This window comes from Fistularia commersonii, chromosome 32 (assembly GCF_037954325.1).
Source record: "Fistularia commersonii isolate RoL2024-O1a breed Wild chromosome 32, RoL_Fcom_v1.0, whole genome shotgun sequence".
In the NCBI taxonomy this organism is placed as follows: Eukaryota; Metazoa; Chordata; class Actinopteri; order Syngnathiformes; family Fistulariidae; genus Fistularia; species Fistularia commersonii.
In genome coordinates, this window is record NC_141315.1 from 10,426,353 (window position 1) to 10,454,015 (window position 27,663).

Consider the following 27,663-nt stretch of genomic DNA (forward strand, 5'->3'; position numbering starts at 1 on the left):
AAACAAAGACCATAAAAATTAGGCCATCTAATTTAAATTTTAAAATCTTAATTTTCGAAATGAGACATGACATTAGTTTAATTCTTATTTTCTTTTTTTTTTGTTTGTTTTTGACTTTTAAAGTGTCTTTCCTCATCAATTACAAAAAACAAGATTATAAAATTGAAACACAAAAATGTAATATTTTAATTTCCCATTTTTTTTATTCATTTTTTACTTTCAAAGTAAAAAAAATGACTTCAATTAGAAAAAAAAGATGATAAAATTGACACGCAAAGAATATTTATTTTAAAATTTAAATTTTCCAAAGTAGACATGACAGTAGTTTTTAAAGTATTTTTTTTGTTTGTAAACTGCCGTCCCTCATCAATTAGAAAAAAAAGGTTACAAAATGGACATACACACTCACATACACACAAACAATTTTAATATTTAAATTTTCCAAATTAGACATGACTGTTGTTTTTGATTTTTTTTTTTTCAGATTTCTTTTTGTTTGTAAAGTGCCTTTCCTCATCAATTAGAGTGTATAAAATGGACACACACACACACACACACACACACAATATCTTAATATTTTAATTTTCCGAATTAGACATGACGATAGTTTTAGATTTTTTTCCATTATTTTTTTGTTTGTAATGTCTTTCATTAATTAGATAATATATATATATAACATGGACACACACACACACAATTTTGATATTTATATTTTCCAAATTGGACATGACAGTTGTTTTTGATTTTTTTTTTTCAGATTTTTTTGGTTTGTAAAGTGCCTTTCCTCATCAATTAGAGAGCATGTAATGGTCACACACACAAAACACACACAAACACAAACACACACACACACACAATCTTAATATTTTAATTTTCCAAAGTAGACATGACGATAGTTTTAAATTTTTTCCATTATTTTTTTGTTTTTAATGTCTTTCATCAATTAGATAAAATATATATAACATGGACACACACACACAATTTTAATATTTTAATTTACCAAACTAGACGTGACAGTAGTTTTTGATTTTTTTTTTTCCCGGATATTTTTTGTTTGTAAAGTGCCTTTCCTCATCAATTGGAGTGTATAAAATGGACACACACACACACACACACACACACACACACACACACACACACACACACACACACACACACACACTCAGCAGCGCCCCCTCCGGCCCGCCACCGCACCTTCCGCGCAGCAGAGAAGCCGCAGCAGCAGCAGCAGCGCCCCGGTGAGCGACACCGCTGATCCGACCCGCCGCACCAGGTAGGACCCACCGGGGACCCACCGGAACCGGGCGACGGCTTGGAACCGGAGGCACCGGGAACCGGGGATCGAAGAGGGCGGCGGCGGCGGCGGGAGCCGCCCGACCCGGGAGGCGGGAGCGGTCCGGGCCTCCTCCTCCTCCTCCACCTCACCGCCGCCGCCGCGGCCGGGCGTCGAGCCCCGCCACGCCGCCTCAACCCCGCCGCTCCGGTCCTCCGGTATCCCTTCCCTCCGGTTCCCCCCCGCCGCCATCCCCGTGTCACACCTTTGTGTCGCGGCGCGTCCTCCCCTCCTCCCCCCGCAGACTCTCCGCGGTTCTCCTCCTTTCCGCCCCGACGGAGGAGGAGGAGGAGGAGGAGGAGGAGGAGAGGACGGATCCGTCCATCCTCTCCTCCTCCTCCCGCTGCAGGTTCACCGCCGGAAACGGCATCTTATTTATGACCCCGTTATTAAACATCCAAGAGCCGGAGGAGGAGAGGGGATATTTATTATTATTATCGTTATTTATGTCCTCCTCTTCCTCCCCTCCGGTCTTTGTGTGCCTCCTCCTCCTCCTCCTCCTCCTCCTTCTTCTTCTTCTTCTTCTTCTTCTTCTCCCCCCTCCTGGTTTCTAGATCTTTCGCGTTTGAAGGCCGCGGAAGGGAGGAAAAAAAAAAAAAAAAAAAAAAAAAAACGCGTCTTTTTTGTCCTGGAAAAAAACAAACAAAAAAACAAAAAAACACCACCGTGCATGCACACGTGCACGCGCACACGCACCCCTTTCCCCTCCACGGACGGCGGTGTTCGTGCGCAGACGCCGAAACCGTCTTTTTTTTTTTTCCCTTCTCCTCCACGCTCCACATTCCTTACCCGACGCACCGGCGGTTAATCCCGTTCCAGGTCAGTGCACGCACGTCCCGTGCGTGTGCACGTGCACGCGCGGCGACGGAATCGGTACCGGTACCGGAGGGGTGGGTGGGGCGGAGGAAGGAGGGGGAGGAGGTCTGTCTAGGGCCTTGCAGACACACCTCTTTTCCATCCCCGTGGGAAGAAGAAGAGGAAGAAGAAGAGGAAGAAGAAGAGGAAGAAGAAGAGGAAGAGGAAGAGGAAGAAGACGAGGAAGAAGAGGAGGAAGGGGGGTGGTCGGAGTCTGCAGCCGCAGGTGGGACTGCTTCCGGTCGGGGAGGAAGAGGAGGGGGACGCAGGAAGGCGGTTCCCTTCCAGTTTGTGCGGCGTGTTTGCAGAAGAGGAGGAAGAGGAGGTGTGAGAAGGAAGAGGTGGAAGATTTTTTTTTTTTTTTTCTTCGGTGTTTCTACTTCCGGTGGAAGCTCCCCAAGTGCGCAGGTGCACGCGAGGATTTCCGTCCGCCTGCAAAAGTAAAAGCCCAGGAGATTTTTTTCTTTTTTTGGGGGGGCAGCACTTGTATGCACAGAAGCCTATATGCTTGATGTTTTAAATTTCATCCTTTATTTCAATATTTAGGTGATTTTTACACATTTAGTAACATTTTTACAAAAATCTGGCCAATTGCTTGTAAAACAGCAGTTTTTTTTTAAAGTGACCATAATACATGTATTTATTTGAATGATACATTTTTTGGGGAGGGGCAGCACTTGTATGCACAGACGCCAATATGCTTGTCGTTTTAAATTTCATCCTTTATGTCAATATTTAGGAGATTTTTATACATTTACTAACATTTTTACAAAAATCTGGCCAATTGCTTGTAAAACGGTAGTTTTTTTCGTAATTAAAGTGACTATAATACATGTCATGTGCTTGTTTCCTGGGTCTACAGGAATGCACATGTTCCTACAGAACCCCTGAAATAAAGGATGAATGAAAGAGGTCAAAATCCAGGAGAACCAATAGATTTAGAGCAAGGGTGCGGCAGAGCTGAGCTCTAAGTGGGCCAAGATGGCGGCGGCGAGCCCCTGGGGACCCGTCCGTCACGCTGGACTCCGGTTCCCATCATGCCTCTGGGGGAGCGTACGCTCGCCGTGTTTGCTGAAGGAACCGGCTGCCGTGGAAACAGAACCCGGATCTGATTGGGGCGGAGCCTGCCGTCCAGTTCCTTAAAACAAACAAAAAACCTATTTCCTGGTATTTTGGCTCTGACAGGGAGTGGGACAGAGACTTCCCGTGCTAACTTCCTGTTTCTCCCAGTGCTAGCATGCTATACCAAATGGCTCAACTTCCTGTTTCGCCCTTTGCTAGCGTGCTATAGCAAATGGCTCAACTTCCTGTTTTGCCCTTTGGTAGCATACTAGCAAATGGCTCAACTTCCTGTTTCGCCCTTTGCTAGCGTGCTATAGCAAATGGCTCAACTTCCTGTTTCGCTCTTTGTTAGTGTGCTTTACCGACTGTTTCGCCCTTTGCTAGCATGCTATAGCAAATGGCTAACCTTCCTGTTTCGCCCTTTGCTAGTGTTCTATACCAAAGGGCTAAGCTTTCTCTTTAGCCCTTTGTTAGCATGCTATAGCAAATGGCTTAACTTCCTGTTTCACCCTTTGCTAGCATGCTGTACCCAAAGGCTAAACTTCTGTTTCGCACATTGCAGACATGCTATAGCCAAGGGCTAAACTGCCTGTTTCGCACATTGCTAACATGCTATAGCATGCACCGGGCAGTGTGTTTTCTAATGCTATGTTGTGTCGTCACCATGGTTACATGAGAGGTCACTTCCATGTTTTCCGACTATGTTAGTCTACAGGCTGGACGCCATATTTGTAGTTCTTTAGTCCGGTCACCTTCCCGGTGACCGTTAGCTTCCTGTCCGTCGACGCGGCGATATTTCTCCGGATCGACGGGGGCCGCGGCTACGTTCGTCACCGCCGTTACCATGGCAACGTGCCCCTTTTGATTTCCTTTCGCTTCCGCGCACCAAAACAAGCGGCGCGTCCGTTCCCATTACGAAACCGTCCTGGAAACGCTCGGCTGAACCGGGACTGTGGCGCCCCAGAAGGCGAGGGGGGGCGCCGGGGGGGCGGGACTTCCTGCCCTCGCGATCACTAATTACACCGGTGTCCGGAGTTAATTGCCTCGGGGTAAATGGCTGGGGGGGGGGGGGGTTACATCATCAGCATGTGGGATCATGTGACATGAATTCAATATCATCATTTTTCAGGCTTATTGATCAAGCAGCGTGACATAGAGTAGTAATAACGTAGTAATAACAGTGTAATAATGTTGTAACAACTGTGTAATAACTACACCATCCTGAAGGGTGGAGGAGGAGGCGGAGAAGGTAGTAGGGAGTGTTTTAACTTGACAGATGAATGAAAATAAAAAGGAAAATATTCCATGCATGTGAGAGTCGGAGGCTGCAGCTGCGCGCCCGTGTGTGTGTGTGTGTGTGTGTGTGTGTGTGTGTGTGTGTGTGTGTGTGTGTGTGTGTGTGTGTGTGTGTGTGTGTGCGGAGGCCAACCTGCAGACTGTTTCCCCTCCAGCCTTCAGAACGAGGCTCCACCTCTGCGGCTGCTGAGGGTGGAGGGTGGAGGGCCTGGAGGTGGAGGTGCCTTTGGTGCGGAGATGAAGCCAGAGGTTTGAGGTTGGAGATCAGAAGCGTGTAGAACGTGGGCTGGAGGTTCTCTGGTGGGACGTGGAAGGTGGAGGCTGATGGTTCTTTAGGTGGAGAACGGGGGAACGTAAGAGGGGAGGTTCAGGATTGAGGTCTGGATGGAGATCCAGAACGCAGGAGGTTTGGAGACGGAGGTGATGCAGGTTGGAGATGCAGGCCGGAGGGTGGAGGGCGCTGGAGCGCAGAGACGCTGCAGGAGGAGAAAGTAGGTCAGAGCTCGGCGGCCATGACGGGAGCCTCCCAGATAGACTTGTAATCTCAGATTATCAACGGGAATATTCCGGCAATCTGACGGAGGCCGGAGGGTGGAGGCGTCGACGCCAGAGGCGGAGCAGCGCATGGAAAAGATGAACATCTCTAGAAGAATCAGGAGATGTTTAATGAAATGAATGTGGGAATGATCTGAACTGACCAATCAGAGAGCAGGGGGAGGAATTAGGAAGGAGAAGAGACCAATCAGGGAAAAGGACAGAGATCATGAAGGAGAATGGACCAATCAGGGAGGAGAACGGACCAATCAGGGAACGGGAGAGACAATCATGGAGGAGAACCGACCAATCAGGGATCAGAACAGACAATCATGGAGGAAAACGGACCGATCAGGGAGGAGAACGGACCAATCAGGGAAAAGGACAGACATCATGGAGGAGAACAGACCAATCAGGGAGGATAACGGACCAAACGGGGGGGGGTGAGCAGACCAATCAGGGAACAGAACAGACCACTCATGGAGGAGAACGGACCAATCAGGGAATGGGACAGACAATCATGGAGGAGAACGAACCAATCAGGAAACAGAAAAGACAATCAGGGAGGAGAACAGACCAATTGGGGGACAGGACATACCAATCATGGAGGGAAACGGACCAATCAGGGAACTGGAAAGACCATTAATGGAGGAGAACAGACCAATCAGGGAGGAGAACGCACTAATCAGGGAAAAGGACAGACATAATGGAGGGGTACGGACCAATCAGGAAACAGAACAGACAATCATGGAGGATAACGGACCAATCGGGGGGGAGCGGACCAATCAGGGAACAGGACAGAACAATCATGGAGGAGAACGGACCAATCAGCGAGCAGATCTTACCCCTCATAGTCGCCATGGTTCACCCCGTCCTCTTCATCCTCGCAACCTGGTTTCATCCGTTCTTCGTCGCCGGCCAATCAGAGCAGAGCGAGCGGCGGCCTGAGGCCCCGCCCCCCCGGGAGCGGAGGTTTCCTAGGAGACTCAGGGTGGAGGTCACATAGCTGAGCCCGAGCCAGGCTGTACAAAGGGAGGGGGTGCGGGTTCATTGGCGGCGTCGCCACGGCAACGGGGGGAAGGCATTGCCGCCCGATGTCGCCAGGTGACGCCCATCATGTCACCGTAGCAACGGGAAAATTACTTTCTCTGTAAAACACACACACACACACACACACAGTCAAGCTGCAGGTAAATTTATATTTTTAAAGAATGTTAAACTGATGATGCACTTCCTGTTTTGCCCTTCAAAATAAAAGCACGGCATGAAATGGAATCTGAATTTGCTTCCTTCCTTTTGGCAGGTATTATTATTATCATTTTTATTATTATTATTATTAGAAACAGAGGTTAAGAGGGTCCGACTGATGACCTCATAATCTTTTTTGCACTTATGATGAATCAGTGTGTGTGTGTGTGTGTGTGTGTGTCCGAGGCAGTGAAGCGGCCATGACAGGCAGGAAAAGCACTGATGTAACGCCGACTCTAATCCGTAATCTAATCCTCCTTATGTCGTCCAACATGCAACCAGCAGGTGTGTGTGTGTGTGTGTGTGTGTGTGTGTGTGTGTGTGTGTTGGTGGGGGGCTCACTTCCTGTTTCCTGTCAGCTGATCGGCCCCCCCTCACTTTCACTTCCAAATCATCTAAATGCAAAAAAAGAAACACAACAGCATCAACGCACCCTTTATCGCTATATAGTTACACATTTATAACTTATTGTTGTAATTACACAATTAAAAAACACAATTTTTGGCAGATTGATGGTATTTTTTTTATTTATTTTTTATTTTTTTTTTGCTTTTTTCATGCTAAATAATTTGGATTTTCTTTCCTTTTTTCGGTTTTATTTTCTGGATTGGCGTCATCACGTTACCGCCTTAGCGGGGTCGTGATGAGTCAGAGGTTCCAGGTGCTCGCCGGTTCACAGGAAGTGACCTCATTGCAGGTGGGGGGGGGGGGGGGTCCGAACACACACACACACACACACGAGACGGGGTTATTTATAACCGCCGGCGTCCTGTAACGCGAAGCGTCAGCGTGTTAAAAATACCGTCCGGCCCACGGACGCCGTGTCTGTTTACATTGCTTAGCGTCGGACAGAGCCGCGCTCCGAGGACGCCGTCACTGCGTTCACGTCACGTTTGCCACCCGTTTGTGTGTGTCCGGCGCTGACCCTGTGTGTGTGTGTGTGTGTGTGTGTGTGTGTGTGTGCAGCCTGACCGGACATGGACTACGCGAACAACGCCTCCAACAGCTACGGCGCCGGCGACGCCGTCAACGCCTCCCTGGCCAACATGAGCATCGGCGAGCAGCAGCACCACCAGGAGAACGGCGTCCAGGCGGCGCACAGAGGCTTCGCCGACCCCAAGATGAAAGGTCAGAGGTCGAATCTGCAAACGAAACCAAAAAAAAAAAGGTTAAATGATATTCTCACGCCGGCGCGACCTCCGTGACCTTAGCGGCGATGAGCTGTGGATGCGGCCCGGTTGCCACGGTGACAGCACATCGGCAGGAAGCGGTTTTCGGTTCAGAGCCGGCAGAGAATCTGGAGAAGACGAGAGAAAATCGTTTAATTTTTTTGATTTTTCTTTTTTAATTTACAATTTCTGACTGTTTTTTTTTTTTTCCCGATATTTTTAGTTGATGCACTTTATTTTGAGATATTTTCTCTACATTTCTCAAAAATTGCATCGATCAACCTTGAGACTTTCAAGGTAAAAGTTGACATTCGTTTTGAAATCAGTCGAATAGAAAAAGATTATTAAAAATACTTAAACAGCAAAATGATCGATGAATATATAAAAGAAGTTGATATGACCATGAGTTAGATAATAAAGAATTGACAAAGACGTTACTTTTATTTATTTATCAATATCAACTTTTAATACCAGTAAAATCTGAATTTTAATCGAATTTAATTTAATTTGATTTAATTTAATTTAATGTATTTTAATTCATTTCATTGCATTTTAATTTGTGTTGACTGCGAGTCTCCAGCCTTCTTCTCTCTGAGTCTTTTTCCTCAACGTTGCCCTTTTCCCTAAAAACAACGCCGCAGTGTGTGTGTGTGTGTGTGTGTGTGTGTGTGTGTGTGTGCGCCTCGTACCCAGTGCCTTGTTGTAATCCGTCTTTACATAATGGCTTGACGAGCATAATGGACAGAAGAGGCTGCAGCTGCTGGCCTGGATTCACAGAGTGTTTTGTCCCGCCGGGCGTTCGTACACTGAGGGAGGTTCTCCTTTCAGAAACCACAGAAGAAGAAGAGGACGTTCCTCCTCCTCCACCAAAATTTCACATTTAGACTTTTTCAGGAGCATCTTGGATTTTATTTGATTCTATTTAGTCTTTTTATTTATTTTTTTCTATTTTTTTTTATTATATTACTCACCACTTTTTTTTCCGTTGGGCGGTTAATCTTCAGGTGTTTTCATGCTGAGTTACAGAATTTGTGATTTTCTTTTAATAATTTTAACAACATTTTTCCAAAATTTTTTTTTTTGTTGTTGAGGGGATTCATTTCTAAATTCTTCCAAACTTTTTTTAAAAGATATTGTGTGTGTGTGTGGAGGGGGCGGGGGGGATTAATTTCCAAATTTTCCAAGTTTTTTAAATTTGGGGGCAGGGGGGATTCATTTATAATCAAAATTTTCACAAACTTTTAGATTTTTCTGGAGGAGGAAATGTTTAAAAATATTTTTTTAATTTAGGGGGAGGCGAAATAATTTTGTGCAAAAGTTTTCCAAAGCTTTAAAAAAAAATATTGTGGGTTGTAAATCTTCAGGTGATTTAATGCTGATTTACAGAATTTTTTCTTTCAATAATTTAAACAAGATTTTTCAAAACTTTTTTTTTGACGAGGGGATTAATTTCTAAATTCTTCCAAACTTTTTTGAAACAAATTGTGTGTGTGAGGGTGGGGTTGATTTCTGAATTTTCAAAGTTTTTTTAAATTTCAAGACTTCAAAATTTTTACAAACTTTTAATTTTTTTTGAGGGGGGGGTGGATTAATTTCTGAATGTTTAAAAACGTTTATAATTTGGGGGGGAGGGAAATCATTTTTTTGTGTAACATTTCCAAACTTTTAAAAAAGTATATTGTGGGTGGTTTATTTCAAAATTTTTCCAAACTTAAAAGAAAATGTCATGGATGGTTAATTTCTCAATGTTTCAAAATCTTTTCAATTTGGGGGAAGGGGATAATCATTTTTGTGTGAAACTTTTCTAAAATTTACAAAAAATATAGAGTGGGTGGTTAATTTCCAAAATTTTACAAATTTAAAGAAAAAAAAACGTTGTGGGTGGTTAATTTCTAGCTTTTTCCAAACTTTTAATTTTTTTCCGGGGGAGGTTAAGTTCTAAATTTTTTCAAACTTTTTAAAAAAATTTGGGGGGTGGGCTGATTTCTAAAATTCTCCGAACTTTAAAAAAAATTTGGAGGAAGGGGGTAATTTCTCTTAGATTTTTGATGAAATAAATTTAAAATTTAACCATTATATAACCATCATAGCTATACCATAATAACCATTATTTTTTGAAAATTAAATTTTCTCCTGCTTTTGTCGGCATGTTGCACTTTTATTGTAGATGTGTAATAGGCGCATAAAAGTCATTGTGTTTCTCTCGCTCCTCATCCTCTAATCCGCCACGTCGGCTAACCAGTGCGTAGCTTAGCATTCCCCGGCCTCCGGCCCTCTCTGGTGCGCTCCTTCCCCCCGTTCCCCCTCCCCGTCCCCTCAGGCCGCGACAGGAAGCTGCGCTGCGACGCCACATTTACCAACGGCCACGCACATCGTGAGTATCCGAGTATCAGCTGATCCGCTGGGGGGGGGGGAGTAGCGTTAGCGAAGCTAGCGGTTAGCACGCCCCGTCCAGTGACCCCCCCCCCCCCCCCCGAAGTATGGGATGGTTTTGTTTAGAAAGCCTTTAGCGAAGCAGCTCAGAGTCCTGATCATGAGAATAAAGTCCTGGCTGGGAGATAAATAAAAAATAGTTATTTAATAAGAATAAATTATATGGTCCAATTATATTATTATTAATTATAATTTAATATTTCCTAAATGTTAATATATCATGAGTAAAGTCAGACTTGTTGACAATATTATTTTTTTTGTGGAAATAAATGTACTTTATTTGAAAAAAAAAAAAACAATGTGCTGATTATTATCAGATATTTTGCAGATGATGTTGTGCTGTTAACATCCAAAGACTTTTTATGAATTTTTATTTTTTATTTTTAAAACTTTACCAAAATCTAATCAAACAAGATATTGAATGTTGTGTATAATATTATAAATTTATCCCATGAACACTTTTTTTTTTTCCAAGTTAATTTATATTTTAGAAATTAAATTGTTTTGTTATTTTCCCCCTTATACATTTCAAGTTAGAAGCCATGACTTCATTCTCCACGGGACGTTTCCAGGTTCTTACCGGTTTTGTTTTCTCATCGCGGCTCTGGCTGTTTCCTGGACGGGTGAGCGGGTCCGGTTCTGGACCAGCGGGTCGGGTCCGGGTAGATCCACCACCGTCCCGGTGGGTCCAGAACTCGGTCTGACTGGGTCCAGAAAGGTCCAACCCGGTTTTGGTCGGGTCCACGTGGGTTCGGTCCGGTTCGTCCCTGAACGGCGTGCTGTGCTGTTTCCCGCAGCGGAGGCGGCGGCGGAAGCGGCCCCGGGGCCGGACGGGGCAGGAAGTGAAGACTCCGCCGGCGCCGAAGGGCAACCGGGTACACGCCGAGCCGCCGGCGGTTCTACGGAAGACCCGATCTGCCCCGAACTGGACCCTTCCAGATCTTTCTGGAGTTGGAATATCTAGATTAGAAAAGTCGGACTTTGACCCGTCTTGAAAGACTTATGATAGATGATATAACTTTAAATAAACTCTTTTTCGCGGGCAGAGTTGGTCTTTCGTTCGAGCCTCTTCTCGATCCGGCTTCTTCTGGTCATTTTTTTTGCCTTTTTCTTTCTTTTTGCGCCTCCTGAAAGGTTTTAACGCTGGCTTCGGCTCCCCAAGCCGGGGTTTCCCCTCTGAGATGGATCCCGTCACACCGGCCGCCTTTTTTGGAAATCAGCACAACGCCGGGATTTACGGCGGGGTTTTGAACGCCTCGTCACTCGATCCGGAGCGCTTCTCGGCCTCCGATGGAGTCCCGGAGGCGACGGCGGCGTGACGGGACCTCCCTCTCAGCGGGGAATCGACCCCGTACCGCATAAATAGCGCTGAAATATCACTATTTGATTTGTTTTTATGATTTTAAAAGCAACTTGGCTGCTGCTGACCTTCACTGCTTCTATAGCCCAAGGTTCCTCCCCTTTGCTTCCCTCCCTTGCAGCTTGTATTGTTTTTATTTTATTTTATTTCATTTTTTTAATTGCTCACTGCGCTGCGATCTGAAAAGGCTAAAGAAAAGAAAAGATAAGAAAAGCAAATGAAATCAGCAGCTTGCAAGCAACCGCAGTTCCCAGATTCACCACTAGGGGGCACTTCAATGCACCCTGAACTAACCACTGTTTGTGTGTGTGTGTTTGTGTGTGTGTGTGTGTGTGTGTGTGTGTGTGTGTGTGTGTGTTTTCTCTCCATGCGCCGCCTCCCGCTGGTCCAGCCGCCGGAGCAGCGAGCACAGGTGAGTGTGTTTTCACTCAGGGTGAAGGTTTAATGGTGGAGATAAATGTTGGTGTAGATGTGCAGGTAGGTGGACGGAAAAAAATAGAGATATAAAATTAAAAACAAAAGTCGGGTGAAGATAAAGCTGGAGGTAAACAGTAAAGTCATGTGATGCATGGAAGTAAAGATGATTGGAATAGATTATAAATATCAAATAGCATGATTGATGGATTTCCTTTGCAAGCGTCCTCCAATTGGTATTTTAGTATAATAATTAAAAATATTTACATTTAATAAAATCGCTCTGAGAAAATACTGATCAATAGAAAGCAGTATTTGGAGTTAAATGTCTACATGATGCGCTCATTAGCACGTTGGCACGTTAGCGTGTCGACAGCTAACATGCGTCTTACGTATTCAGACTAAGGATTTAACGTCCCTCCTTTTTTTTTTTACTTTCTTACCTTCTTTTTTTCAATGGAATTTGAATTTAATATCAATTATTCTTAATTATTTCAAGTGCATTTAATCTCATGAATGTACCGTGTGTAAATACTTGATTTGTTGCACAAAGGATCTGATTTAATTGTAAACCTTCAACACGCTGATATTGCAGTCAACTCAACTTTAATTAAAATTTAAAAAATTATCCATAAAAAAAAGTCGAAAACTATTGGATTTACTGATCGTTTTGATTTTCTATAATATTATTGTGATAATTATTCAGCATTATATCACAGCAAACTTTGATGCTGCTAATCCGTTAGCATGACAGCGAGTGTGTTATTCCCGGGCCTTGTTGCCGATAGCAACGCCCGTCTCCGATCGGCGTCCCGTTGAGTTGACCGGAATGCATCACGCGTCCGTGTTTGTGTCGGCGGCGCCGGCCTCCATCTCCATCTCATCCCGCATCCTGTGTCCTCCACCGTTAGTCACCTTTCAGTTGTGGGGTTCCTGCGTTGACCCCGGCGACCCTCCGGTTCCTCGCCGTCACGTTCGGTCCGTTGCGTCGTTTTTCCCGGACCCGGTTCTGTTGTGTTTTTCTTTTCCCCGGGGCGGGAGGGAGCTGGAAAACAAGTGCTGTCACTGTCACCATTAACCTGCTTTCCAAAACCAATTAGCGAGTCCCGGCGGCGGCGGCGAGTTAGCCGCTAACGGAGCAAAGCCCGCCGCGGAGGAGGTTTCGGGAGAGTGCGGGAGGCGGCCGCTGTGGGCCTCCGAAGACCTCGGCGGCGGCGGCGGCGGCTCGGACGCTAAGCGGGACGTGGCGGCCAGCAGGGGGAGCCCCGAGTGGAGCGGCGCCGCGGACTCTCAGCGCGCCGTTAGCCTGGACGCTGCCGAGTGCCTGGCGGACATGAGCGACGCTTCCGGGGTGCCGCTGGTCCGGAGCGCGGCCTTGGAGGACCTGACGTCCATCGGGTGTAAAAGTTCGGGGGTCGAGTTGGAATCCGCGCAAACGGAAGAGGAGCCGGCGCTGCAGAGCATCGCCGAGGAACGCCAAGCGTCCCCTCAAGCCCGGAACTTTCCGCCCAGTCCGGATCAGAACGGCGGGAGCTTTCCCGGGACGCACGGCCGCAGCGCCGAAACCAGCGCCGACTCGCGCTCGCACGGCGGCGGCGGCGGCCGATCGGAGTCGGACTGTTCTAGTGACTCGGAGTCGCAGAGCGGTTGGTCTGGAGCCGCCGAGGTCCAGAACACGGCGCCCCAAAGCTCGCCAGCCAGAAAGTCTCTGGTGCCGGTCGCTATTTTTAAAGGTCTGTTCGCTGTCTTGCTCACCGATTCCAAAAAAAAACAAAAAAAAAAAAAACGCCCTCCTCAGTTGACTCCTCCCACTTCTTTGATTTACAAACAGCTTTACTTGTATGTCATGGCGCACTCTACCCCCAGAATTCTTTCTCCGGCTCCTTCCCCCCTCCGAAGGAGAAGCTTGTCATCCTCCCTCCCCACTTTTGGCTTTTCTTTTTTGGTTCATCAAGCCATCCCGCTCACGCTGCTGACTGAGGAAGCAAAAAAAAAAAAAAAAAACAAGGCCACGTTTTTTGGTTTCCCCACAGAGCAGACCTCCAGCGCCACCATGCATGCCGCATGACCCGAGTCACCGCTTCATCCGGTGTGTCCGCCGCGCTAACCCGAGCGGATCGCTCACTCGGACGCCGTCGAGTTTGTCGTTTGAGACGTTTCGAGGCGCGCGAACCTAAAGCCGGCTTTTTCTTTCTCCCTGCAGCTCAAGCCAAGATGGACAACGGCTCCGCCGAGAAGGTACGTGGACGGCGGCGCCGCGGACGACCACGTCGCCATCGTCCCTTTTAACTCCGCGCTGTTAAAGGATCATCCGGTTCCCGTTCCGTCCCGTCAGCCGTCAGCTAATCTATCGGCAGGCGCTCTGGAAAATATTAGCCGACGTTAGCCGCCGCCGAACGCCACGATCCGACACCTAGCTAGCGTTTAGCAAAACGACCCAATGGAAGTCAAGCAGAAGGGAACTGCAGTGATAAATGTAAACACATATGTGATCGCAAACGCACAGGAAGTAGACGACGGACGTCGCCGTCGGTTTGTGAGCGCCGGCCGACGGCGACGTACCGGAGAGACGGCGGGAACGCGGAAAAAAACTAAATCCTTTAACTGTACTTTTCATTCAGCCTCTTTTCTGTCCTTTTGGTTTTTTAGTTGTTCAGTCACTCCTCTCTTTTATGTTTTCTGTCATCAGAACTTCTGTTTCTTCTGCTTTTGTTGTCCTTCACTCATTGTTTCCCTCTTCACACACACACACACACACACACACACACACGTAAAAGACACAAACCGTCGACGTAGTCGCCAAGGGCAACAAAACTGTCGCCTCCACCCGAAACGGCCACAGCTCCATCCCTGTTAAAACCAGAAGCGGCGGCGGTGGCGGCGGCAGCTCGAGCCCCGGAGTAAGTACTTATCGGGAGCCGTGATCCTCCCCGGGGCAGTAGATCGGGACCGACTCCTTCCTTCCTGTTCCCCACTCGCCGTGAACGCCGATCATCTCGGGATCTCAAATGTGCTTTTGGAGCCCGACTGGTACGACCTTCAGCCGAGGAAAGGCGATCGAGTCGTTCAGGACGACGGCGAGCGGCGTCGTTTTCAAGTTGACATCGGGCAAAACCGCTGTTGTAGCAACACGACAAACAGCTGATGCTATATTCAGTCCGATTCTGCAACCTGAAGTGACGGAGGGTAGCTTAGCATAACATACGGGGACACAATAAAAGGAGGCGCTTAACGCACTTGGAGTTGTAAAGTGACTCAAAGTAAAGTAACACAACCTGAAGTAACTTAGCATCAACTACCAAACACGGGGTCAGAAAAGTAACACTAGTTAAAGATACCAAATGAAAACTACCATAACCTGAAGTGAGTCATGAGTCTCCAAACTCAGGGCGCCGAGAGTAGCACTACATGAAGTAACATGTTGTTCCCCGATGTAAAGTAACACACGCCAAAGTTGTGCAGTGTCAAGAATCAAAACTCGGGGTAAGAAAAGTAACACGAGTTAAAGTTACCCAAGATAAAGTAACGTGACACAAAGAGGGTCACCAAGTAAAGCATCAAAACTCAGGGTACCAAAAGTAACACTATGTGAAGTTACATGTTGTAAAGTTACATACCCTGAAGTAACTCAGCATCAAGTACCAAAACAGGGTGTGAAGGGTAACACTAGTTAAAGTTACCAAATGTAATCTACTGTTAACCTGAAGTAACTCAGCATTGGGTATCAAAACTCAGGGTACCAAAAGGAACACTACGTGAGGTAACATGTTGTTACCCGATGTAAAGTAACATACCCCAATGTAGTGCAATGTGAAGTATCAAAACTCGGGGTAACAACACTATGTGAAGTTACATACCCCAATGTTCCTCAGCAGCAAGCAACAAAGTCAGTAAGAAAAGTAACACTAGTTAAAGATACAAGCAAGTACAAGTAGCAAGATACAAGTAACACTACGTGAAGAGACAGCATAGAAGTGGTACGAGGTGACAACAGGATGTACGACAGGAAGTGGAACAAAAGATGGTCTAACAAACACAGACATAATCGAAAGTTACAGCAGCGCCGATGAGCTCCGAGCCGTTCCGCCCAGAACCGGTTCTTTGGGTACCTCTCGGGCTCAGAACGCCACTCCACGTGGGCAGTCAACTGAATCTGGTTGTTGTTTTCCAGGGCGCCGCCGGTGCCAAGCCTCAGACGCCGATCGCCAAATCGTCGGCCAGACCCGCTGCCCAGCCAGGTAGGAGCGCCGCCTCCTTCCCCGACTCATTCATGTACTTCATTCTTTGGCCGCAGTGAGATTCGAGGCTTGTTCACGATGTGACATCTTTTGTGAAACAGCCAGTGCCAAGAAACTGCCCACTCCCAAATATGAAAAAGGTAAAGCAATAACGAAAGACGTTTGGATAAAAATATGTAGAAGAGAAGCGCCGGCTCGTAGAGATCTCATGCATGGCCACGACACCACAGTCTGATCTCCAGCGCCGAGATCAAACTTGGTCTGCTTCTAGCCGGCAGAGCTCCTCGTCTTCCTCCGTGTTGAAGGACCTTCGGTCCATGTTGGAGCTGTTGTCTCACCTGCGTCCTCTCTGTTTGTTGAAGATGAGAAGAGCGGACAGAGCAGCCCCGGTACCCCCAAATCCCCCTCTAGCCAAGCCACCTCCGCCAAATCTGCTGCCGAGGCCAACAAGGTGAAGAAGGTGGCGGTGGTGCGCAGTACGCCCAAGTCCCCGGGCTCCCTGAAGGGCCGCCCGCCGGCGCCCCTGGCGGCTGCCGCCGCCGCCGCCGCCACCGCCCCCATGCCGGACCTGAAGAACGTCAGGTCCAAGATCGGCTCCACGGAAAACATCAAGCACCAGCCGGGCGGCGGAAAGGTAAGCTTCTCCCTCCGGCCGCCATCTGACTGCTAATCCGGCGCTTCCGGTACAATAAAAATAAGGTCTCGACTTCGGTTTGAACGCTATCATGTGGCCGCCGCCGCCTTGTTGCCCCGGTGACAGCGCGACATGGTCCGCTCTTGGGCGCCGCCCTCTGATATTTGAACCAGGCGATCAGAAGATCGCCCGCTGTCCTCCTCTACATCCGGTATGTCAGCTTTAGCGGCGACGTTTTAGCACGTGTCGCCTTCGACCCAATCGTCCGCCGCTGTCTTTCACCCGCAGTATGCCCGTTTTGAGTATGCCCGATGTTCTTGCGCCTTCAGTGTGACCTCGCTTTATCTCAGAAGAAGCCGCTTCCCTTGTTGGACCTCTTGCAGGCCCCCTTCGGGCACAACACATCCAGTCGGCGAAGCATACCGTTCCGCGTCGGGCGAAGGGATGGGGTGGGTCGGGGGCCTCCTGCGCTCCCTCACAGATAACATTTCCGTTCTTTCAGGTACAAATCCTTGATCAGAAGGTGGACTATAGTAATGTCCAGTCTAAGTGTGGCTCCAAAGGCAATATCAAACATGTACCCGGTGGCGGCAATGTGAGTAACTGAGGGATGAACTCAACTTGACTATATTGAGTATCTCTGCAGTTATGACCATCCTGACCAGCCCTCTGGTAACCACGGTGCTCTCTTCTCCAGATGATCTGAGCATCTCCTTGTTTGTCTCTGTACAGTCACAGTTTGCTAAATGAAACTGACTCAGAATGTGTTAACCCCCCCTGCACCCCCCACCCCCATTCCACGGCATGCACAACAAGTCAGTGAATCAAAAACGATTAAAGCTAGCATCCTCGGCGGCATCACCAGAGCTTCTCGCCGTCTCCTTCCCGGTTGGAGGTAACTCAAGGAACCACAGGTGGAGGTTTGGCTCAAGTGGAGACTGGATCTTCTGCACTTGCTAGATCCCCCTGACATGCGCTACTTGTGATTTTAATTTATTTCCATCGTATCCGATCATCTCTTTCTCCGTCTCCGGAGCGAAACATTGCTAACGGATGCTAGCTTTAATGAATGCACCTCACATCTCATCCCCCCCCCTCCGGGCTGAACCCTCCCCCGTCTCTCCAACCCCGCGATCACTTCAAGTTCTAACAGATAGAATTCTCTTCCCCTTTTTTTTGCTTTTCGTTTCGAAAATCATTCCAGGTTCAAATCCTGGACAAGAAGCTGGACTTGTCCAACGTCCAATCCCGCTGTGGCTCCAAAGACAACATCAAGCATACGCCCGGCGGAGGCAAGGTGAGCTGCGTTCACAGGCGCTCGGGAGATATCAGGACACCCGTCCCTGGAGAGGGTTGTTTAGAAGCTCCCGTCCAAAGGGATTCATCGTACCGGACCCGCCAAGCTAGCATTGTTTTGTTTTCGAGTCACCGTATGCTCAGGGAAGTCGAGAAAACGCGGACGACCGCTTCGTTTTCCAGAACGTCGGCCTCCTTCGTGTACTTCTGGACGTAACGTCTCGCAGAACACGATCCAACAACTCCTTCTTGCGTGATATGGTTCTCACCACGTTCCTCATCCACCTTTCACCTCCATCTAAGTTTATCTGACCCCGAGAGCCGATGAGGAGCTCATTCAAGCTAATCTTTGTGATGTTAGCTTAGCGCCTTGCCGTCGCCCCCCCCACCCTGTATGTCGGTTTTTCCCCAAAGGTGGTAGCATTTTAGCGGAAACGCATTAGCTTTCAGCTTCACAAAACACTATTTACCCGTCGACAATCAGCTCAGTCCATGCAGACACTAGTCTGCGAAAGACGATGTTAATCAAGAAGCTATCTTTAGCGGCTAACGGTTAGCATCTGGCCCGAAGTGTACGAAAGCTTTTTTTTTTTTTTTTGTCGGAAATTAAGAATCAGAGATTCCGTCCGGCAGACGCGTTCGTTCGGGAAGTCGTCCGACTCGGGCGTCCCGGAAGGAGGCCGACCAGAGGGGTGGACCACTGAGGGAACCCCAAAACAAGATCTTTGTCCTCCCCTGGTTCCCCAGGTTGCCCTTCTCAGACCCCCCACTTCTCCCTCTCGCCGCCGCTGCCTCTTCCTGCAGGATAACCGTCTCCCACCTGTCGACTTTCCAGGTCCAAATTCTCGATAAGAAGCTGGACTATACTAATGTGCAGTCCCGCTGCGGCTCCAAAGATAATATAAAACACGTCCCCGGTGGCGGCAACGTGAGTAGACCGGGGACGGCGGACCCCGACACGCCGGACACCCCGACCCCCCCACCCCGACCCCCAGATCCACCTAACCCCCCCCCCCATTGTCTCAATGCATCTTCACTGAGGAGAAGCACGAACGTGAAGCGTTGTAAACCTGAACTACAAATCCTGGTGTGTCTTGAAAGCCTCCCGGTAACGCTCTCCCCGTCGCCTCCACTAGGGGGCGCTCATGAGCATCTCATTCCAGGGCAGCGGAGCGAACTCTGCAGCGCCCTCAAAAAAAAAAAAAAAAAACAAATCCCACTCCCGGTGTGGGGCTTTTTTTCCGGAAGCGTCTTTGACTAGAACTAGACAGGAAGTGACCTCAGCAAAAAAAAAAAAATTATTTCCACTAAAATTTTCTTTTGATTAAAATTTTTTTTTGAAACATTTATCTGAAAAATGTCTTTTGATTGATATACTTTTTTTAAATGTTTATCATAAAAATGACAATTTTTTTTAAAGACTTAAATTAGATTTCCATTTTTGAAAATATCATAAAATTTACCTCTTTTAATGTGTACATAGATTACATTTTTAAAATTTATGTTGAAATAATATTTTTCAGATGAATGATTGAATTAAATTTTTAATATCTAAAATACAAATGCAATTTTGAAATTTGGAATTTAGAAAAAAAATGTAAATGTCTAATTCAATTCCCATTTTTCCTTAAATTACATTTTTAAAACTTTTAATTTTGTTACAAATTTCACCGATTTCTTTTAAAAACTTTTCTGTACATTTAAACTGATAATTTCTCATCCAGTGTTAATCGACGTTCTTGTAATTATCTGGGGGTTTCATTTAAGTGACCACTGATAACAAAATTATCCACCTAATTTTTAAATCAGTGATATAAAAAAACTTGTTTCATTTTCCCATAGTTTAAAACACTGATCTTACATGTAATAATATAATCAATTAACATCACATTAAATTCATTTATTGATTTTTTTTTTCAAATGACCTTTTTTAGCCACATTTAAAAAAAAAAAAAAAAAAAAAAAAAACAGGAAGTAAAATGCGATGCTCATGATGTCATGTGACCTGCTTGTCTGAGTGTGAACTGTAATTGGAGGTGTTTCTGGCCGGGGGCGGAGCTTAATCCCCCCCCCCCCATGCATGAGTGTGTCCTCACTAATTGCGTCTGCAGTGATAATTAGCGCCGGAGGACAAAGCGTCTCCTGTCGTCGCCATGACATCAGCTGACGGGGGGAGACAAATGTCCGCGGCGGCGCCCGGGATGAGGTCACCCGTGACGGGTGTCGGCCAATCAGGCGAGAGGATTCATTGTTGTCGTTTCTTTTCTCCTCTGCAGATTCAAATCGTCCACAAGAAGGTGGACTTGAGCAACGTGACGTCCAAGTGTGGCTCCAAAGACAACATCCGCCACAAGCCAGGTCAGGTGACCCCGCCCCCTCACGAAACTCAACAGCCAATCAAAACTCAAGTATCTTCCGACACATTTCCGATCGCATTCCGGCATTGAAATGTCACGAGCTTCTAATCGGCAGGTCGACGAGGAATCGACGAGTCGAGTTCGACTTATTAGCATAAACCCAGTTTTATAGATCACTCGATTGACCGGCCGATAACCGATCGATGATCAATAGTGGTGAAACTCCTCTCGTCCACCAGGGGGCGGCAACGTGGAGATAAAAAACGAGAAGCTGGAGTTCAAGGTCCAGTCCAAGGTGGGCTCCCTGGGAAACATCGGCCACGTCCCTGGAGGCGGGCAGAGGAAGGTAACGGCTAGCGTTAGCCACACACACACACAAACATATGGGATCCACGCTAATGCTATCAAGCTAAAAGCGGCCGACCCTTCCAATAGACCAGCTAGTGTTAGCTACACACACACACACAAACATATGGGATCCACGCTAATGCTATCAAGCTAAAAGCGGCCGACCCTTCCAGTAGGCCAGCTAGTGTTAGCCATAAACACACTAACATATGGGGTCATCGTTAATGCTAACAAGCTAACAATGGCAGGCCTTTCCAATTGCCCAAAGGGGGCAGAGGAATGTAATGGTTAGCGTTAGCCACACACACACAAACATATGGGATCCACTTTAATGCTAACAAACTAACAGCAGAGTACCTTTCCAAGTGCCCGAAGGTGGGCAGAGGAATGTAATAGCTAGGATTAGCCACACACACACAAACAAACACATGGGGTCATCGCTAATGCTAACAAGCTAACAATGGCGGGCCTTTTCAATTGCCCGAAAGCGGGCAGAGGAATGTAATGCTAGCGTTAGCCACACACACACACACACACACACACACACACACACACACATATGGGATCCATGCTAATGCTATCAAGTTAAAAGCAGTGGACCCTTACAATAAACCGAAGGCAGGCAGAGGAAGGTAACAGCTAGTGTTAGCCACTCACACACACAAACACATGGGGTCATCGCTAATGCTAACAAGCTAACAATGACGGGCCTTTCCAATTGCCCGAAGGTGGGCAGAGGAACCTAATGGCTAGCGTTAGCCACACACACACAACCACACACATATGAGGTCACTGCTAATGCTAACAAGCTAACAGCAGCGTGTCTTTCGGATCACCTGTAGGCAAGCAGAGGAGGATAATGGCTACACTCAGCCACACACACACACACAAACACACACACACGTGGGGTCGCCTCTAATGCTAACATGCTAACAGCGGCGGGCCTCTCCGATTGGCTCGTCTTAAGGTCGGCCTCACCCCTCCACCCCCCCCTCCCTTTCAGTTCTCATCACTCCATCCTTTTTGTTTGTGATGCTTCATGTTTCTCCTCCATGCATCTCACTGACGTTTCGTTTTGGTTTTGTGTTATTCCACCTCCCCGCCCCCTTTTTTATGTTTTTGTTGCACGACCCCCCCTTATCTCCCGCCCCTCGGCCCCCCCGAGCAGAGGGAGAAGGGGAAGGAAGCCCCGGACAGCCCCTCCCTCCCCTCCCCCTCCCCCCCCGCCCCCGTCCTGACGAACCCCCACATAAAGATTGAGGACTCCAGTAAGTACTCCGCCCGCACACCAGCTAATTACATTTAATTACAGTAATTGAACCCCCCCCCCCACACACATACTACCACCACCACCAATAAACTACTTCTGATGATGCGTTCACTGTCCCCATTGGGGATTATACGGGATTACAGGGATCAGACTCCCCGAGTCGTCCAGCAGTCTTTCCTAATTGTATTAATTAAAGGTAGTGGCGGCCAGTAGGGGGCGCTGGGAAATAGAAGAGAGCTGAGGTTAAATGTGCAGAAAAGAAAAGAAATGTTTTTTTTTTTAATTCATTCACACAAAATGACCTGGGAAATAAGAAATGGGATGAAACCATTACGGGAGGTACCTGGAAAATCATTTACAAATGGAGGATTAAATCATAAATAGCAGGCAATACCTGGGAAATTGAAAAAAAAATGGGGATTGAATCGTAAATAATTTGAAATGCGTGGAAACTGAAAAAAACGGGGGATTAAATCATAAATAACGGAAAATACCTGGAGACTTAAAAATGGGAGATTAAGAAATAAATGATAGGAAATACCTGGAAAAAAATGGGGGATTAAATCATAAACAATTTGAAATACCTGAAAACTGATATAACTTTGGGCTTGAATCGTAAATGATGGAAAATACCTGGAAAATTAAAAAAATGGAAGATTAGATAATAAATGACAGGAAATACCTAGAAAGAATTGGGGATTAAATTGTAAATAAGGGGAAATACCTGGGAAATTAAAAAATGGGAGAGTAAATCGTAAATATAGGAAATACCAGGAATTTAACAAAATGGGGGATTAAATCATAAATAACATAAAATACCTGGAAAATTAAAAATGGGAGAGTACATCGTAAATAAAGGGAAATACCAGGAATTGAACAAAATGGGGGATTAAATTGAAAATAACGGAAAATACCTGAAAAAATAAAAATGGGAGATTAAGTAATAGATAACAGGAAATACCTGGAAAAAAATGGGGGATTATATTGTAAATAATGTGAAACACCTGGAAACTGAAAAAAATGGGGAATTAAATCATAATTGACACCTGGAAAATTTTAAATGGGAAATTAAATCTTAAATAACAGGAAATACACGGAAAAAAACGGGGTATTAAATTGTAAATAACGGGAAATACCTGGAAAATTGAAATAAATGGGGGATTAAATCATTAAAAATGGGAAATACCTGGAAAGTAAAAAAAAAATGGAGGATTTTATAATAATGGGAAATAAAATTTAAAAAAAATGAAGGTTTGGGGAGTGAATTATCAGTGGGAAGCTTTTATTTTGAAAGAGGAAGTCACATATGTGGTTTTGCGTTAAGCGACGTGAGCTTGACACCTGGCGCCCCCTAGTGGCCGAGAGCAAAAAAAAAAAAAAAAAAAAAAAAAAAAAAAAAAAGGTTCTCTCACCCTCCATCTTCTTCTCCTCCTCCTCCATCTCCATCCTTCAGATTGAGAGCCACAAGCTGACCTTCCGCGAGACGGCGAAGGCGCGGACCGACCACGGCGCCGAGATCATCTCCCTGGAAGACTCGCCCCAGCAGCTCAGCACCGTCTCCTCCTCCGGCAGCATCAACATGGCCGACTCCCCGCAGCTCTCCACGCTGGCCGACCAGGTGTCCGCCTCGCTGGCCAAGCAGGGCTTGTGAGCGGCGGCCTCCTCCTCCTCCTCCTCCTCCTCCGTCCTCCTCCGTCCTCCTCCGTCCTCCTTCGTCCTCCTCACCTCGGAGCACCGCCACCCAGAGGAGTTTGTATGGCCTTTTCTCCATCGTCTCCACCGGACTTTGTTTCTCTTCGGTTCTGTTTTTCTAAACTAGCCCGCCGAGGTTGTCCGCGCCGACACGCAGGTCCTGAGAAAAGAAAAGAAAAGAAAAGAAAAGAAAAGAAAAGAAAAGAAAAAAAGGAAAGCAAGGCCGAAAACTTCAATCTCTCTCTCTCTCTCTCTTCGATGTTTCATTTCTTTTCTCTCATTTTGTTAAATTTCTCTGAAGTGTCCCTTTAAGAGCCCAGTCCTGCTGTTCTCTCCGGTTACCATGGAAACCTGGAGACCCCCCCCCCCCCCCCTCCATCATCATCCCTCTGAGATAACAGTGCCATAATGTTCTCTCTTTTTCTTTCTCGCTCTCAAACGGGAGCAAATCCGGAGCTAGTATAGTATCCGATACGAGCCGGGAGACGATCTCGTTATCGCGCGGTGACGAAGAGACGAGACGAGGTAACTACACCGTCAACACACTGTTATTACACTGTTATTACGCCGTTATTACACTGCTATTACCGGATCGTCAAGCGCGAGGAATTTGGACGTGAACCCACGGCGGCTCGGTGCTTCCGTAGCTTCACGTCCGCTTTGTTTTGAGGCGGGGAGGTTCACAATTTTTTTTTTTCTTAATAAAAAAAATGTAATGAAAAAGAAAAAAAAAAAAAAAACAGGAAAAAAAGGCGGCAACAAAACGAGCATTTTTTTTTTTTTTTTAAGTTAACACACACTTAACACACACAAAAAAAAAAAAATCTGGAAAAAAAAAAAAAAAAAGCATCTCAGACCTCACCGCTGTCTTCGCTTCGTGTCGATCCCCAGAAAAAGAAACGGGGGGGGGGAGGAGTACGAACGCTAACAAGAGAGCAGCGCGGCTAGCGTAGCGTAGCATAGCGCCCCGGGTTTGCCGTTTTTCTCATAGTACCCTGTGGATTCATGACATGTATTTGATATGGAGAGACGTTCGTATCGTGCCTGCTGCTGTCGGTGCCACTTCACCTTCTGTTTTTGTTCCGTTGCCGCCTCTTTATCGTAATAACGCGCTAGTAGCTCGACGTACGACCGCGGGGGGGGGGGAGGGGATTTTGGGGTATGTAGGCGGGGGGCGCGAGGGTCCACGCCGATTACAGTATTTAAACTGCATTATTTCCATGCACTCAAGCCGTAGGTAGAATGCTGTTTGTTGCGCTTATCGAGAATATAAATACACAAAACTGAAAAAAAAAAGAAAAAAAAGGAGATTTAAAGGTGCTATATGTAAGTTCGGTGAGTGTTTGAACACAAGGGGACGTCGGCCTGCAGCCCAGAGAAAAGCGTGAGCTACAATTAGCTAACTGCTTAAAACTTCGAAGCGGCTACGTGGCGTTAGCCTGTGGTTTTCAGCAGCTAGCTTGGTATTTGACGGGAGGAAACAATCACATGTGGAGGTTTGACTCTTTTCCCGCCGGCTAGCCGGACGTCCAGGGTGTCATGGCGTTGGCCGGGTCATGTGATGTAAACAAGTCACCTAAAGGAGCTAACAGTAATAAGCTAGCCGAGGCCTTGCTGCCTAGCCTGCCGCCCGTGTCGTCGCCGCTGACACGGGCGGCAGGCTCAGCTGGCGCAACGGCTTTTACTTTGACAAACGACGACATCGTTAGCCACGCGAATGCTAGCGAATCCGCCGCCAAGGAATTGAAACAAGATTTGGAAGTCGGTTTTGCCGCGGTAAAAACGCCGTTGTTGCCGGTGAACACGACGCTGCTACCTTATCCTCACGTGTTGCCTCAGCCTGTGGCTCATTGCTAATGGGGCTAGCTTAGCTCTGTTTTAAGGAGCCGTGCTAGCAGAAAAGGGAGAATGGTTGACGTTGTTTTCTGTTGTCGTTCGCTGCCGTGAAGATTATCTTATTTACCGCCGGCGAAGAGATTCTCAACGAACGAAACACTCATCCGCGTCGATAGTGTTAGCCGCGCTTGTGCTAGTTAGCACTAAGAGAGAGATTACAAAAAAAAAGGGACATCAAAGGTTTGGATTAAATCAGTTGAAACAAATAGGTCGCAGTTTCCAGGTTTTTGTTCTGTCTTAGAGATTAATATTCAGATGTTGGTCGATGCTAAGCTAGGTCTGCCCAAAGGAACGCCGGCGGGAAAAAGAGTAAAACATCCAGACGGGTCTATTTTTTCCACATTGGACTGAAGGCACGCTCGCTGTCGCCCCCTGTAGATTACGAGCTAGGGCGGCTAACGCTAATAAGCAGGCTAACTAGCACCTTAACTTACAGATGGCATCTTTAGAGACTGGAGAAACACCAGAACTTTGAAAAAAAGAGGTACAGAACCGCTGACCTGACGTCGGGAGGAGAGGGGAGGAGGGAGGAGGGAGGAGAGGCTTTGCCGCCATTAGTTTGCCGCCGCCGCCGCTGCGTCTCCGCGACTCGCCGGGACGCCACGCGACGCCATCTTGCCGTCCTAGTTTTTGTTTTCCTTTCAGAACCGAAGCCCGGCTGGATGTCAGAAAACAGGAAATGTTACCCTATAAATAAAACAACGTGCACGCACTCCTGTCCGTGCACGAGGTCACGACCCGGATCAATAACCCCGCCCCCCCGCCGAGCGATCGGCTCCGATCGCGTCCCCCCTGCATGCCGGCGGTTCGCCTGTCGCCCTTCCTCACCAGGTGGTCTCTTCTTCCTTGCGTCCCGAAGGTCTGACCCGCTTCCAACCCCATGAAAAAAGTGTGTGTGTGTGTGTGTGTGTGTGTGTGTGTGTGTTTGCGCTTGTGTAAAGAGGGGGGGCTAGAGAGTAAGTAAATAAAAATGGCGGCGCGAAGGAGCGAAGGGGTTTCGCACGCGACATTCACTGCATGCTAGCATCTCGGTTTCCTCCCAGTAGACCACTTTAACCCGCGAGGCCGCCGAGGAGGGGGCGGGGCTCGCCGAAAGGGGCGGAGCCTGTGGAGCGGCAGGAGACCCCGCCCCCTCCACCGTCCCGCAGTAACGGAAAACTCATCACCTTTTCTCTTTGCTTTTCTCTTCTCGGGGTTTCATCCTGACACTGTACAGTCGTGGAAATGTGATTGTTATCGTTATTGTGCATTTTATCGATAACCGGTTTATTGACGACTCTTGTTGCTGTATATGTGTATTTGAAAATAAATGCTATGAAGTCACCGTCGTCATGGATATGTGTTTACCGTATTGCCCGGCCCCCGCAAAAAATGAACTATTTTTTTTCCCTTAAAAATCTCTTAAAAGCAATAGACTATAAACTTAAGTTGAAGTAGCTAATTATGTAAGCTAAAACTTTAATTTATAAAATCAAATACAATTTAATATATGAGATGCTATATTCTATCGCATCATATAATTATTTGACATTATTTGATATTCATTTTTTATATATTCCATTTAATTTCAAATATATTAATTTAGCCCGTCATTCATCTCAATAACTATGCAAAATAAAATTATTTATAAATTTAAATACATTTTAACATATGAGGTGCTATATTATATCATGTTATATTTCTGATCATTATTTTACAATCATTTACATTTATTAGATTTAATTTCAAATATTTTAATTTACCCCATGACATTTAACCCAATCTAGTCTTGTCGAAAGTAAAGTGGATTTTCCCCGTCTGGATGTAAACAATCATATTTTATCCAAACTTAATCCTGTGAAACTCATATTCATGTTTTGAATTTTTACTTTAGTTTTTAAGTAATGTGTTTTTAATCAGTCATCTTTGATCACTTTTTGTTGTCTGCTCATAGATTTTATAATTTTTGTTCCTTTTAAGTTTTAATGATTCAAATCTGAATTTTATGGGTAATCAAAGTAATCCGACCTTAGTTTTGTTGACTAAATTTTACTAGTTTTTACTTCAGATCCTAAACGAAAACTAAACAAACATTTATTTTCCTTTCAAATTACTCCGGATTTAAACATTTTTCTCATTTATGCCTGAATCAAACACATCCCAAATTGTATAGACAGAAAACAAAAATTAAAAATTAAAATACAAACGTGTAAGAAGCGGATCCCGGAAGTCCCGGGTACGCAAGGACG

General features: G+C 46.5%; 1 protein-coding gene across 16 annotated transcripts; it reads left to right on the forward strand.

The window, feature by feature from the left end:
* The first annotated feature begins 1,178 nt into the window (after nt 1-1,178).
* On the forward strand, nt 1,179-26,759 carry LOC147215471 (microtubule-associated protein tau-like). 16 transcript variants are annotated; one of them, XM_086140053.1, is made up of 16 exons: nt 1,179-1,273; nt 7,295-7,456; nt 10,728-10,805; nt 11,682-11,702; nt 13,908-13,942; nt 14,482-14,604; nt 15,876-15,942; nt 16,044-16,082; nt 16,305-16,576; nt 17,079-17,171; nt 17,781-17,873; nt 18,708-18,800; nt 20,149-20,230; nt 20,469-20,575; nt 21,746-21,845; nt 23,301-23,438. In XM_086140053.1, the coding sequence occupies exons 2-16, from the start codon at nt 7,306-7,308 to the stop codon at nt 23,303-23,305; spliced, it is 1,359 nt and encodes a 452-aa protein (XP_085996179.1). In that variant the 5' UTR covers nt 1,179-1,273; nt 7,295-7,305; the 3' UTR covers nt 23,306-23,438. The 16 variants fall into 16 exon arrangements, with proteins under 16 accessions (XP_085996179.1, XP_085996174.1, XP_085996178.1 ...); XM_086140048.1 differs by lacking the exon at nt 21,746-21,845 and having other exon boundaries at nt 23,301-26,759; XM_086140052.1 differs by lacking the exons at nt 18,708-18,800; nt 21,746-21,845 and having other exon boundaries at nt 23,301-26,759.
* Nucleotides 26,760-27,663: the final 904 nt, after the last annotated feature.